Below are 16,171 nucleotides of genomic sequence, written 5' to 3'. Positions count from 1 at the left end.
GATTAATACTGAGTCATGATGACAACAATAAAGGAGACTTCTACCCCACAGTATAGTATGGTGGCCAGACTGTTCCCATTTTGAATAAGCCTCAACCATTTCAGCTCCTTAATTCTAATGACAGCTTGTTCTTTTCCCATCTGCCACTTCCCTCTCCCTGTGCCAGGGGAGAAATTAGACACCAAAGGCAGAGCATACTCTGCTCTTTAGCTTTCAGTAACCCCTAAAGATATATGTATGCGATTGACTGTGACATTACTTATTCCCGACCTACAGATTTTTTTATGTAGCTATTTATACTCACACATACACACACACTTATACATTTATACGCATAAATGAAAAAGGTATAAACATTAAAGGACATATTTCTGGAAAGATAAGTACAGAATGATAGAGTAAAATTACTCCTGAACAAAAAGACATAAAAGTTCCTGTAATATGCCCACAGAGAAGCAGTACCACTGCTATTTGGTAGTCAACTGGAGACAGCCTTCACATACACATACAGGAGTAGAAATGCCTATGTCAATGTTTTTCATCTGGCATGATGAAAATACCTATGCCTATGTTTTTCATCTGGCATGAAAAAACTACAGAAATGAAGTAGCTGGTACAATCCTTGGGTTCAACACAATTCTTTCTGATCCTCACTTACACAAATACTTCGGTACCTTGTCACAGTGGTCCAAGGCATGGTTCAGAATAGACAATTGGTTTTGACTCCACAACAAGCTGCCTTTGCTACAAATGATGGCTGTTGGCTGTACAGTGCAGGATCTCTCTTTGCAAACCCATAATAGGGCTGCACAAGACAAAAATGGTCACATGGAAAGCTGGGAAAAAGCCCTGGGTTGCTTTCCTCATCTTCACATATTCCCCCAGAAGCAATAAAGGTTTGCTTCCCTACTTACCTTGCTGTTGCAGTTTGTAGTCTGTGGAGTATGCCTTTCCTATGATGTTCCACACAGGCCTCAGACAACCGAAAAGTCCCTCAAGAAACCCACCGCTCCCACTGCCTGATCTGTTGAACTGGACTTTAACATCATCCACTCCAGTGTTGGTCTCTCCATCCATAGTGTTTCTGTTGCCCTGAGGAATGACTGTTTCAGACTCATCCTGCTCTCGCAGCTGCAGCACGCTGTTCTCAAATTGGTCCCTAGAGTCCTCGCTGATGCTGGTCAGCACTGCTGCAGTGACCGGGCTGCTCATGTTTTCGACGAGGTCTGCCTGCAGCAAGCCCTTCTCACGCACATCCTCTATGAGCTCGGGGGATGGGTGGTTTCCAGTAGATGCATGTTCATCATGTAACCTAGTAAAGTCTTTATCTTCACAGAAAGCTTTGCCAATTGAATTTGGAGAGGAAGACAAGCTCAGGCGCTCCTGAGTACTGGCCATGATGCCGTGAGTGTGCATCAAGGAGATGGTCTGAGTTGGTACTTAGAGAATTAGTACAACACAATTCAGATGTGACACAAGGACCCAGAACCTGAAAGAAGAGGAAAAAGAACAACTTTCAAATTTTCATTTAAGTATTTTCACTATGTGCACTTTCACAGAGGTGAGCTGATAATTAACTAGACATTCCAGACAACTGCTGATACTTAGTAAATAATTACTGCCCTAAAAGAAGCAAATAAATTATTCCAACAGAAACTCCACTCACACAGTACTCTCAGTAACCTACTGCAGGTATTGCCCAGTAAACAAACACCACAAGTTTTAAACAAAAGCCTAAAGGTCAAAACCGTGAAACACTCTTTGCAGCAAAGAGCTGTTTCTTCATGGTTACTATAGCATTTATCAGACTGAAGCTGACCCCCAGGTGTTTCTCAGCTCAGGAATGGCTTGAGTCCAGCCACTGTTTCTGGGTCTGGACAGCGCACAAGCTCAGAATTCCTCTGCAGACCCTTGAGACAAGTCGTTAGAGAAACAAAGCACAGTGATACAGGTACCTTGGGAACACCAAGGGATGGTTTGTAGCTGCTGCCTCAGAGCCCCACCTAGATAGGACCATCCTGGTCCTTTGGTTTAATCCTTCCAAGTTCAATGTAGCAAGATATGTTACATTCTCTAACTATGTACATCACCCTCATAAACAACTAAGAATTACAGAGCTTCACAGGAACACTATACCCTCCTCTCTTATCTCCCTCCTTCCACAAGACTGAAGAGCTTTTCCTCCCACTGCTCTGCTTTCCCCCTGCATGAAAGTTCCTGGTAGTCTGCATATAAATTCAGAGCTGGTGTCCCTTTTTTTAAAAGTGCCCCCATCTCTCTTCTCTTGCTACATGCTCCACTGAAAGACACTTTTTCCACAATCCAGTGTAGTGCCACCTTTCTACAGAGCCAGGCCAACAGCCGAGGATCATGCTGCGATAGCTGCCCACTGCCAAAGCACTTTTCTGCGGTAGAGCCACTTCTGAAACAAGAGTCTCTAACTTTTGCACCACAAGTAATTAAGCACATTCAGCCTGTAACACAGAACAAAGTCCAATTTTAAATTCCATGCGAAGTTGGGGCGGGGGGGGGGGGGGGGGGGGGGGTGTGCACGGGGAATGGCATTAACAGAAACTATTTTGTTAAAAAGTAAGATCAGTTACACTGGGTGCAAAGTCCCAGGCTCTGCAAACAGCCACTGAAAGGAAGGAAGAGGTGGCCAGGTAGCATGCAGCCAATTGAAAGGGAACAGCTCAGTCCCATAACTTCCCAATATGAGGTCATTACAGAGATGAGAGATAACACCTTCACAGCCTGCTATATGAAAAGCTCATGCCCTGGGCTTCAGACCCTCTCCAACAGCAGAAGCAGCAAACAAGAACAGCCAGGAGCCTTTTTTACGTTCCCGTATTTCTGCCTGATTACATGGGGTATGCATAAAAGCTTTATTAGAAGAATGTCATTTAGGTTGTAAACTTCATTCTTTAGAAGAAAGCAAAATAGCAACTGAGGCAAAAATTGCAGCACAGTCCATACTAGTAAAGGAGCTGAATTGGACTTGTATGGGAAGCTCAGAGTTGTTTATTCCTGACCTACCTGTGACCAGTGTTACAATGACTGATTCCCCAGCATGGGACGCTGTAGGGTGATTGCAGTAGTATGGTTACTACTACTAGTAGTCGTTACATGATCACAGATTTTGTTGTCAATATAAAGAAGAAAAGGGAAAAGTTTCAAACCTGAACAGAATTCCACAAAAATAGCAAAAGAACTCCTATTCAGCACTCCTGGGCACTGCCCCTGCTCATTTCCAAAAGTCTGAGAGAGACAAGTGATTCTTTAAGCAAAAGCAAAACATGACCAGCGTTCCTACAGAGGAATCTGCTTTTCATAATACAGCATATTAAGCAATGTAAATAAAACGTCAGTCAGGTTCTCCTGCAAGAAACCCTAGGGTAAGAGCCAAAACAAGAATCTGGGGTAACAGCATTCCCGAAGTATCTCAAATTTAAACAATGGGAAGTGCATTAAGGATTAAATCAGACTTGGAGGATAACACTGTTTTGCGGGTACCCAACTCTTAAAATACACTATCTAATAAAGGCTAGGATTTTGCTTTTACCTTTCTATATAGTTTTCTGACTTCACAATGCATGATCATGTAAGATTTAACAGAGAAATAACTGTTTTTCCTGTACATATTTCATATTTTCCTACTTTCTAAATAGATTATCAGCATTGCATGTGACAACTCCCCCCCCCCATGTATTTCTCCGTATTGCTTGGAAAGTTAAGCCTGTCTCTTCCACCCTGCTGCTGAAGCACCACAACATATATACATTACGCTGCTAATAGCTACTAGATCACCCTGACCCTCAGTTCACTTTTGCTCTGGTATTATTTGCCCTACAGACACCTGCAGCTTCCCACCAAGATCGGAGCTCAATACAGCAGACAGCACAAATGTACACAGAGAATCCCAGTTTTTGATCTCAATAAAAAGACAAAGCGAGGTAAATCATGTGCATTTTCTGCGCTGTATAGTAGGCTGATCACAGAATCACCGGCATGTTGGCTGGAAAGGACCTCTGGAAGTTATCAGGTTCAACCTCCCTCCTACCTGCAGCAGGGCTATCACAAGGCATTTCAGCCATGCCTATGATAACCCAGCCAAGAACAAACCCCCAGATTTGGGGACGTCAGGTCTGTCTTACCAGATCAAATTGCTTTCCCCAAGACTTAGCTGTTTCAAATAAAAAAAGGCCTTTAAGCACAGTGCCCTGCCATCATATATGCCACTGTATCTGCTTCATGGGGAGAGGAGGCATGCAGAAGTTAAAATTATTTTCAAACTGGCATGATACAGCCTTATTTAGGTACTTATATAAGCAACCTGATTTTTCAGAGGTGTAGTGAACTCATTGTTTTGAGAGCATGAGACAGCAGCATTTATTTTAAAACAACTTTGTATCAAGCCAACTTGAAGTAAAGTGGTCCAGATACATTAGTCGGGGGTAGAAGGCAGTTTCTGCCACAATGCATCAATGCTGAACTGTTGGGGAAATTAGTTTTTTTAATTATCTTATATTACAGTAAATTCTGCAATGTGCAAACTCTTGCCTTAGCAAAATTTGACTTAACACAGACAAATTAGGTTGTCTTTGACCTTGCCATCTCTTCAAACAAGGGATGAAGAGCATTTTTCAAGCTTTATCACCATGCCCCCCCTATTCTTTTGGTCAGAGTACCAAAGATATGGCTGAGATTGTTCATGTTGAACTCTTCCCAATAAAAGAAATCTTAGTTTCTTTCAATGCAAAGAAAAACATTTTCTTGAAAGTTTAAAGTTTCATTATATATAGACTGTTTGCCATTTGGGATGTTTATGATCTGTATGTGCCTCCTTAACTTTTACAGTGAAGAGCATAGTGAAGCGGCATTCTGTTTCTATCTTAGCAATGCTTCTGCTGTAGCATGAAGACTGCTGTAGCAATCTTCAAGTCAAAAACTGGAAGCTCTGTGTGTGTAGGAGGATTGTGTGCATATTTAAGATACTTGGATTTCATGAAGTGCCGCTGCAAAAGCAGACTTCAAGGCAGACCCTCTGATTTGAACTATTTTGATGAGTTCACGCACTCTGCAGCTAACAAATGTCTTTTATGTCTATAAGGAAATTTGAGGCTCAGTGTAATGTTGTATGATCACAACTTCTTGTGAACGATTCCATTTCCAGACAAAGCATTTTTCCAGGCAAAACCTCACCATGCCCAGACAAAAGGAGTACAAAGTGCACCTCTTCCGGGAAGAGAGAGACTGCACCTCAATGCAGACATCCTGAACTGCAGTTTAAAACTATTAGAAAAGTGTCAGTTTACCCAAACCAGCACCAGAGCGGGAGAATCAGTTATCACACGGCATGCTCTCACATTGCCTCATACTGTGTCTGCTCCTGGAAGCATCCGTCTAGTAAGTGTTCTCACACACACGCAAAGTAACCAAAGCACACAGCAAGCCCAATATTTATGAGAGTGTCAAAGCAATGGTCAGGTTTGAAGACATGGCAGAGTTAAACAAATGCCTTGCATGGACCATACGGAAGTTTCTCCTTTAAAGAGCTGTGCTAAAAATAGAGTAGCAAATCACAATTCCAGACACATTCCACACATACGAACAAAATGTTAGCATGATGTAAAGGTTGCCTAAGTACAAAGTGGTTGCCACTCAGTTTCCTAACAGCACAAAATGTCTAGTAAGATTAAGTTAGTTTTCTTGAAGCACTATTTCCTATATTACCTAGTCAAGGATATCCTATGCTTGCACTTCCAATACACAAAGGAAATAGAAGCAACTGTCTGATCTGCGTTTAAGGGCTGAAAAAGAGCAGCTGGCAGAAACCAGCTGGCTGATACATGGCAAGTATCAAGGACAGAAGAGACTCCTGTCCACATCACTACTTACATTCAAGCCCTGGAGTTCCCTCGCTTCTTCCTGGTACTCAGTGTGATTTCCTTCTGGCTCCATCAGATACAGCAAGGTAACTACACCTTTCTACGCTATAACATGACTGCAGTTTATGTGTGTATCATCTCAAGACTACTGCAATACTCCTGGCTTGGGACAATACTTTAAAATGTTCTAGAATCTAACAAAAATACAAAAAGCATGCTTATAAGGTATAGTTATCTTGCTACACATATCTTGCAGCTGAGTTCTCCTGCCCCTTGTGATTATCTCTCAATTTCTATGTGGAATTTTTACAACAGATCAATACACAGTCCTCTCCCATCTCTTGATCTTCCACACTGTACAACTTCAGCACAGGACAGCACTGAGAGCTGCTGAGTTGGCGAGTACCAGAGCTTTGGCTGTCACTTCTGACCTTTGGGTTTTGAAATCACATGATTTTCTTACTCAGGATTCCAACAAAGTTTTTCTTTTCCTTGTCTCCTGGTGAGGAAAACGCTGTATGAGGTGATCAGATACTCTTCTTATGCCGCACTTTTATGGTTTTACATTACTTGGAATATATGCTTGTGTTTTGCATGGTTGTTTTGAACACAAATGACAATAGCAGATTTATTAACAGAGAATGAGTTACACATCATCAAAATGCAACCTCCTTGTTTTTAGGGGTTTTGGTTTGTTTTTTTTCTTTTTTAAGTCACATTATTCAGACGAAGGAATTGCAAACGAACATACCCTGAGGCTTTACCCAGAACTGCTCTGCCTTTCTTTCCCTTCTGGGGTGGGGGGGGGGGGGGAGGCTGGGAAAGAGAGAGCACTCTATTTTGTTACATTTTCAAAACAGAAACTACACTATTAAGCCAGCCCATATTAACTTGGTACAGTCTAGCCCACATTACGGGCAAATCTTGAAGCTAACTATGGAGTAGCCCAAGGCCATAGCTTGGGTTTTTCTAAGCAATCAATCTCTTTCTTGAGACACACTGCTCCTTCAAGGAAGCATGTTTCTTCCACATCACAACATACGTCCCATCTCACACCCACATGAATGCTCAGCCACAATCTAGCCTTATTTTTAAATATTACAATTATGACATTGTCAAAACATAATTAATTTCTGATAAAACAGTTGAAAATTCTTCATCTGACCCACTTGAGATTTTCTGACTGTCACTGTAACAGCTCTGAACACATTTATGCATGTACCCTAACTTACTCTACAAGAAAACAGCAGATTTATCTGGGAAAACTGAAGTGTTGTAACACTGGCTTTTTTGTGCTTTACCCTGTTCTGGTTGTCAGATAAATACTACACTATGTCTGTACCTCCTGCAGAATACTGACTGGAATATACACTTTTAATTCCTTCCTCCAGTAAATATTTGGATGCCACCTCAACATAAGACGACTAACTTTTGCAGACATCATAATCATCACCTGAGCTATGTGGTAGCAATTGCTTAGGGTTCACAACTGTCATGATCATTCTAAAATGTTAACAGAATATTTTAACATAGCCATGGGCATTAAGCACACGAGACCACAGACTACTATGTTGTATGTAGCTATGTCCATATCACAACTGAAGCTTGAGCTCATGTGTCTGCTGATTTAAGTTAGCCTTTATTCAATATATTCAGTCTATCCTAAAACAGGGACACATCATTTTTGGCAAAAGTGATTTTACAGTTGTAATATACTTTTGTCTGGCACTGTATCAGTGAGAAAGAGAACTCTGTCTAGCTTTCTGGTCTGAACCCTTTCTGACAATGACAAAAATAGTACGGTACACCAGCCAAGAAACATTCATAATGGCTGAACTCAAGCTCTGTGCATAGAGCCAGCCGGAGGTTTGCTATGCACCTTATACATTCCAACTATGCCTGTCAGAGTAGAAATAAGTGGTACCTAGACTACATCATAAGAAGAAACCAGAATGACAGGTTCATCTATCCCAATTTCCTGCCTCCAAAACCCAAGAAAATGATCTGCAGACAGTGAAACCTCCCCAGAGCAGTCCCACCCAAGTTCCCCATGATCTGCAGCTCACTGACTTTCTCCAACAGCAGCACACAGTGGTATTTTGCTGTTCCATAGCCCACAAAGTACTTTTCCTGTGCAAATGGTTCAAAGAATTTTTTTAACCAGAACACTTCGGCAACCACTATGCTGTGGCAAGGAGTTTTGTAGCTTAGCTGTATGTTGTATAAGGTAACACCAACTATTCTTTGCTTTGCATCTCTCATCTAATTCCTTTCTTTGAACAACCTGTTTCAGTGACACCTGAACCCTATTTACCTTCTTAATGCCAGCTGCGATTTTATGAACTATCTCATCCTCCACTCCAACATCTTTTTTCAAGTCTAAAAGTTCCCACTCTACCACCTCATTCACCATATAAAAGCTACTCTGTATCTTTGATCACCTCTCTACATCTTTTCCATTTCTCCTGTATCACCTTAGAGTTGGGGGAGTAAGACCAGAGACAGAATCCCCAATTTGGGCACACCACACAAATGTACAAAGGCATAATGATAATTTTTGTTCTTTGTTGCTTTCCTCTAATTACTCCTCTAATGCTACCCAGTGTCTAAGCATGCTTCAGGATGCTGAGCTAACTTCCATGGGTCTATGGGTCTCTTACAACCTTAAGCTCTCATTCTTGAGCAGTAAAAGCTAGGTCAGAGCCTAATGCTTATATACAGGAAGTTAAGATTAAATTGTATTTAATCAACACCAAATTTGACTGACATTTCATCACCCAAGTTCATGTGAGCCTTCTAGTAGTCTCTGCAATTGGCTTACGTGTTTATTATCCTGAACACCTTACTTCCATAGTCTCACAGCCTAAATGCTCTTGCTTCAGCATGCTCCTAAATGATCTGGATAAGGGAAGAAAAGGTGAAAGAGCACAAGTAGCACAATCTCCAAAGCAGATCTGTATGGCAACTCCTTTTAGAGAAAAATGTTTCAACATTACTAGTTATCCCTACTCTTATTTCATACCATTTAACCTATCATTTGTCTGTGAGAGGGGTGTCCCTGTTATTTTATAGCTGTTCAGTTTCTTTAAGAGTCTCTAGTAAGTATTCTTGCCAAAATCCCAACAGATTGTATCAACCAGATCCCCTTCTCTCACATGCTCTCACTCCTCCAAAGAAATGTAATAGATTCCCAAGGCGTTACTTCACCTTAAAAGAACTGTGTTGACTCTTGAAATTTGTGCATCTGCACTGGCTCTCAGCATAAGAATGAATTTCTACCTTCACGAACACTAGACAAATATTTACCTAGGAACTCCTTCAGGTCACAAATTTGTGGGGAGTGAAGTAGTGGTGCTTGATTTGGAAAAAGAAATCAAGCATCCACTTTTTTTTTTTTTTGACACAAGGAACAAACAAAGCAAAAAAAATCATCTTTGTAAATTAGGCAGACAAAGAGCCAATCCACCCTCCCTTGTATTGAGAGAGACCTCTTCAGCTGATTTCGATGAAAGCAAGATTGATTCCTGTCTCACCTGCTAGCCAGCTTTGCAAAGCGCAGTTTGTGAAATAAGCAGCTTATATAACTGTGTATTTTCAGCACTACATACATAAATGCTTCCTGTATAAGGTATTTTTGGATCTGCTAAAATGCTACTGTGTTCTTCCAGGGCTTTGCATTCTTCTGCTCAGAAATTGCATAATCTGATGCCATAGGAAATAAGTGATGTTGCATAATGATTCTTATATTCACTGCAGGATTTTGGTACATGTTTCTGTTGCAAAGCATCCCTTCTCTGTGTTTCTGAATTGAGGTCCTCTGGTTTTGAAGGATCATCATCAGCCACCTGCCTTTGAGGGACAGGGGTAACAAACCAAGGACCACCTTGTATTATACTGTTAGAAGAATTTCACTTCACAAAAATGGGTTTAACTTTAGTAGCCCATTTGCTACTTCTGTCTTCCCTCACTCTGGTTGTTTGCATGTCTTGAGCTATGTGCGTAAGTTAAACACCAGAAGTTTCATATACAATGTTCTGACATCTAATTGAACACTGATACCCTTCATCACAGGCTCATCAATACTATTGTAAAACATTTAGCTAGTATAAAAGACAGACTAAATGCTGATTAGCTTTTTATACTACTGAAATACTATTTGAATCTGTCTTAGATCAAAATTTAGAAATGACCTTAACTTACACTCTTCTCTTTCATCTTTGCAGCTGTCTTCATAGTATGAAACAACTTTTAAAACCCAGACACAGACTTCAGGCTCTGCTCTACTCCTTTTCTCTCTTCATCCTTCAGAATTCTGCACTTTTTTCTTACCTCATTAAAGATCCATGTTATATTACTAAATAGCAATAACAGATTAAAGGATTTAAATTCAAATATTTTACAACTACAAAACCCAGGAAAAACTCAAAGTTAAGTACACAGACACCTTACAGCTTCTTTGGCATTGCCACATGAAGCCATTAAAATGTTCCAGTATTACCAACGAATGGTATCTTTTAATTTCCTCCACTTACAGAACTGAAACATCATCTTTTCCTCCAAGGAGTAGTGTTAAGATTAATTAATGTCTGAAAGATCTTTGAGGATGAAGATCAATATCAAAATACTATTTTCAGGAATCCAGTGAATGAATCAAACTCTAATTCATGGGAGGCATCAAACTGGTCTCAGGTAAATTCACTCACATGCTTGTTCTTATTTTTGTAGTAGATATGAATTATTCAATGTTTGCAAAGCACACCTGACATGTAAAAGCTATACACACAAAATTCTCAGCACTAACAGCTTATGTGCTTCATACCCAATATTAAAGTAACTAAACAACTACCCATGAAAGTACAAAAATTACCCGGGTACGTGCAATGCTTTGGCCTCTATCAACATTACACTAGGTACTGGAGTGTGTGCACCTGATAGGAAGGGGACACTTGAAATCCAGCTGGCAGATCTCTCAGATAAGAAATGACAGTAGTACTAAGTTCTATTTAGTAAGCACTGTAACACTTCTATAAGCAAAGAGGATTACTCCTTGATAGAGAAGCAAGCACAATGACTTGCTCAGGAGCCTCTGTTAAGCCTGTATTACCGACACAGCGTAAAGGGTTAGAGCAACACCTGAGAGGTGTGATCCACCTAGGCCACTAGAGCTTTATGTGATGGTAACACAACCAAGACAGCACACACGACACACAGTCACGGACTGAAGAACTGTAGAGGAGCCTCCAGAGGCCTGACGTGACACATGCCCTCTAACACCCTGCAGAGACGTTCCAAAACTGCGCTCAGCCCCTTGGTTCATCCCTACTAGATCATGTTTTGGCTATAGTGGATAAACCAACATTTGAGAATCTCCTCAGGCACAAAAGGATGGTGAGGTTAGATTTTCTGTGTTTCAGCAGAAAAGCCACAGCTGTACAGCTGCGTTACTGATTTTGGTGTCCTCCAGAATGGGTTAGGGATGGGAAAGAACAAACATCCTAGGAATGAAGAAAATGTCCACACTGAGAGACCTCCATTCCTCAAGCCCAATATGCTGGAAAAAGTCCAGCCTCCCACCTCCCACCCACACACCGCCAGGACTTTCTCCTTCCTTCCCTTACAGCACCTCTCATGCTGAGCTGGTGACTGCTCCAGAAGAAACAGCACAAACAATTACAGGTTCACTGGAGGATTATAAAACCTGTGTACTTTACACAGAAAAATCTGTTCTTCACCCTGGCCTACACCCAATTGTTGCCTTTGAACCCACTCCAATGACTGACTTTTCAGTTGAAGTTGTAAACAGGGAAAGAGGACAGAGGTCAAAATACATGTTGAGTATTTATAGCGGTGGGAGTAAGTACACACAGTGTTTCTGCTCCCGGCCCACCTTGGTATTTCTGCCACAGCTGCCAACTTGCTATTCAATCCAAAGTAGTATGTATTTTAGGTGAAATATTTACTCCCTCTTCCCCAAGAAGCAAGAGTGATTCGCTGTAACATCACAAAAACAGGAGCCTACAAAAGACTAAAGCCCATGCATGAGACAGATTTGCCAAAGAAGGATAAAAAGAAAAAAAAAAAAAAAAAAAGTCCCATAAGCTGGCCAGGCCTTGCTGAAGTGCCAAACCCCTGAGAGCTTCAGCCTCTTCTGCAGATGCAGAGGTAACATTTGCCTCAGTTGACTCATTTTGATTCAGTTATGGCTGAGAAACTCACTGGAAGTTGTAAAAGAAGTAAGTCTGCTGCCGTCTTCCTCCAAACGTGATCTCAGGTGAGAGCTTGGCTAAAATGCTCTATGCACAGCAAGGTTCAGGCACCTTCCCCTGCCTATCCTGGCCCCAGGGACCAGCGCTGAAGAGGACCCTGCACTGATTTTAAATCTGTTCATATGACCAACGTCAGACTTCTTTTATTCTTATGTATGAAAGCTTTATTTAAAGACTCTGCCACTTTGAGAAGTCCTACTATTTGAAATCCACTCCACACATCTCAACTGCAGAAAGCCTGGAACAGGTACCAGATATGAACAACTCCAGTCTAATCAGTCACCATCTCATATTTGCTGTAAAAAAAGTCATAAGAAAACAGGAAATACTGTAAAACCTTTCTTATCCTGCCTCTGCTTAGAGCAGAACCATATTTTAATAACTACTAATTGCAAAATGGCTTACCTATGAAGAGATTTTCAAATAAATCATTACTCAATTTTCTGATCCACTGGAGATAAGCCACTTACCAACTCGTTACAATAGGGGACAAAAGAGGAAGGTTAGTAACGCACCCAGAAAAAAAAACCCAACCACCCACACATTTTTAAACACAAGTTCACATGTAGCTGAGAAGCTGTAAGAGTCCCTACCATATATTCTGTGCTAGAAGTTATTTGCTAATTCCAGGCACAGGGGTCAAAATGAATGCCAGCTATAAATTTAACTATCAAGCAGCAGGGGACAAAGACAAATCTGAATGACAGGACCATTCTAGATCAAAGAATCAGACTGGAGGCCCAAAATACAGGAAACAAAACTGGTGTTAAAGCAAAACAAACAACCCACCCCACTACATCAAAATCATGATTTATTTGGTTTTCACAGCCAAAGTCTGTTACCAAAACAGAGGTTCAAAGGGTTGTCTGTCTCTACAAACAAAAACCTGCATACATTTGGGGACACAGCAAAAAGGATAGTAACAAAAACTTTTAAACCAATGACAACTTTAACCTCCACATTCTAGGATATCCCAAGATGTCTGTGGCTACACACACAGCAGTTGCTGTGAAAAGTGCCCACATTTGCGAGTCAGACAAGCTGAATCTCTCTCTTATTTCACTCATCCATTTGTTTTCTATTTCAAATATTTTCATATTTTCTCCCTCAAAATTATCGATCAAAATACGTTCCTTCAGTTTCTTCTATTGAACAGACTGCCTATTGATAAAATCAGTATATCCAAACACATGGGCCTGATGTCATCTTTCTCCAGATCAACTTAAAAAACCCAGTTTTTCATTTACTTGAGAGAGATGTGGCTTGATATGATTAAGCTATTGCAGTACCTAAATCACCCCCCAAAACAAAAATAAAGAGCAGCTCCACTCATTTCATTGGGATAAAACATGACATCATGCCCCATTCAGGTAAGCAAAAATATGACAAATCTTGCCCCACTGAACAGTATCGTTAACTGCAATGGTTCTCCCAGCTTCCTCATCTATTAGGAAAATGAGGGGTAAAAATCATGTGTTCAGCACAACAGAGACAGCTCAAACTGCTATTTTCAATAATAAAGGAACAAATTCCTACCCAGCTGACAGAAAAACACATCTCTTCTTCCTCTCAAAAATAAAATTAAATTATTTATTACTGTAATACAACAGACGAATTGTTTGATTAGCCCACAAGGAAAAAAAAAACAACTACAATTGCCTAGAAGGCAAAAAATACAATTCTGCTTCCTTATACTATCTCTAGTAATTCTTATGTCATTCCCTGTATATTCCATATATATCCATTCTCCATTGCCATTCCCTTTCCCTTTAAAAGGGGGGCACAAGACGATAACGTGCAAAATTGCAACTGAAAAATGTCCAGCACACCAACAAGCAAAAGGACAGGCCAGCTATCAGATTTATATGCAATGATGGATAAATTAAGGTTTCATGTTTCCTCTTCCCTTCTCTCAGCATCATTTTTTCAGCCCTTTCACATCACATCCATCTGTCCTTCTGAAATAAATGGCGAAAGGGTAACACTGACCATTAAACACACACACACACAAACACACACGCTTCAAAAAAAGACATTTTCGTCTAAATACTTACAAGGATTAAGATTTCCTATGTGATGCTCCATTTTCTTGTTTTAAAAAGATGGAAGGCAAAAAAAAAAAAAGGAAGTGTTGCAAAATAAAAGGAAATTCCACCCACACAATCCTGCAGCCTGCTGCAAAGAAGCACAGAAGCGTGCTGACGTCACAGATTCATGAATGGATGTAAATCGGGCTGTTTCGAGATTCGGCGGCGCTGGCTGGGGCTGCGCACCACGAGAGGGAGAGGGGAGCAGGGGGGCAGCCAATCCACGCAGGCACCGCCGGCCGCCTTCTGCCAGCAAAAATCTGGGCACTGAACAGCCCGAGCCCACCGCTGAGCCGCCCTGAAATGCAGGGCTCCCTCGCCAGCTGGGAGGGCTGTGCGCCTCTGTACTACATGTGCAAGGCAGGGGAGAGGACACTGAAAACAATTTGTTTGTAACTGAAGTGAAGCTGATGGGTAAAATGGCATCACTGCTGCCATTCCACAGAGAGGACCGGGCGAGGACATCCTCTAATGCCTTCAAGTCATTGCTCCGGCGAGCTTCTGCCCCTCCGTACAGCTTGGATAACAACAGCATATCAAATAACAGCCATCTGTTATATGAATCAAATGTATTTAGTAATCAGAAAAGGAGTTTATCATCTTCTGGCTTCTTTCAGGATTACAAACCCTGGGTATTATTATTAAGATAACTAAATATAAGCATGTACTGGAAGGAAGCTGCAGGGAGAACAATAGGAGGCTTGTATTTGATTAGTGATGCAAAAGCACCAACAAAATAAAAATAGGAGCACTAACAAAATCACGCATTCAGCTCTCATCAAACATTCCCAACAGCGGGCAGACAAGCTCACAATGTCAGAAAGATTCAGAAACAAAAAAAATCGGAGCACACATAGTTTCACACTTGCGGCTATGTAACAAATGGTGGGCACAACATCCGTGTATCACAGCCTACCAGCCATTTTCATTTCATTTTCAATTCCATGCCAACGAATACACTCAATTCTGCATACCAGATGCAAGGGCGCAGGGCGTCTTTTTGGACGCCCAAATTGATGGCAATGTCCTGGTGAATGCATGCAAGAGCAGCTATGATTAACTTGGATCTGGACAGGGGAAGAGCACAAGTTTTTTGTACCTTTTGTACATTATTTTTGTACCTTTGAAATATGAGGGAAGGAGTGGAGGCATGAGCATAACCAGGAATTAAGGTCAAGGTTTCAAGGAAAACCTAGGCTGTAAACTATGCAATTACACCATCTCAGGGTTTACCAGAATTCATCAATCTGGTCTATAAAACTCGTTCTAAACAATTTGTAGCCTCCAAATTATTAAGAGCCAGAATTTCCATATTTTCACCACCCCTTTTCCTAGCAAGTAGGAAGCAATTATGCCAAAATAGAATGTCCCAAAACTTAATCTGGTGGAACGCATCTTAATGTCTGAGAGAATTCCACCTTTCCTTATGGAAACTGGGTAGCATCCCAAAATAAACTAGGACTGGATGTAACAACAATGCGTATCTGGGTTTAGAAAAAAAGGATTTTGTGCTATTTGATATCATGTGAGCCAGCACCACTGATACGAGCTTGTGTGGAGGGTGGAGAACAGCAGGATGAAAAAGCCTTCCTGGAGGCTAATACAGCCACAGCCACAGCCACAGACAACGCTTACCTAAAAATGTAATATGAGGGGATAGGTAGGTGTTTGCATGTATTAAGACAGTAGTTCATTTTTTTGTGCCTCTCTGACATGGAGCAAGGAACAGACAGCCAGAGTAGTACAGCTAGTTCTTCTCTTCTCCAGTTCTGTTATGCCAAAAGACACTGTTGGGGAGTCACTGGACTCCTACACCTGCTTCTCAGCCCATCTTCATCTCTTAGTTGTACCACAGTGTATTATTAGATACTATCACTCCACCAAAGAGTTGCAATGGTAGAAATGTATTAGTATGCCCTGAATTCAACTG

The 16,171-nt window shown here is 41.1% G+C and overlaps 1 protein-coding gene across 2 annotated transcripts in view; it reads right to left on the bottom strand.

Annotated features, from left to right (window-relative positions):
- Window positions 1-16,171, bottom strand: part of MAP3K13 (mitogen-activated protein kinase kinase kinase 13) — a 74,192-nt gene that overhangs the window by 24,764 nt on the left and 33,257 nt on the right. For both annotated transcript variants that reach the window (XM_075717052.1, XM_075717051.1), the window contains exon 3: window positions 915-1,489. In XM_075717052.1, the coding sequence (XP_075573167.1) occupies window positions 915-1,416 (502 nt within the window). In that variant the 5' untranslated portion in view covers window positions 1,417-1,489. The remainder of the gene's footprint in view (window positions 1-914; window positions 1,490-16,171) is intronic.

Source organism: Pelecanus crispus, chromosome 9 (genome assembly GCF_030463565.1).
Source record: "Pelecanus crispus isolate bPelCri1 chromosome 9, bPelCri1.pri, whole genome shotgun sequence".
NCBI classification, from domain to species: domain Eukaryota; kingdom Metazoa; phylum Chordata; class Aves; order Pelecaniformes; family Pelecanidae; genus Pelecanus; species Pelecanus crispus.
Note: the sequence above shows the minus strand (reverse complement) of the source record. Positions and strands in the feature narration are given on the sequence as shown.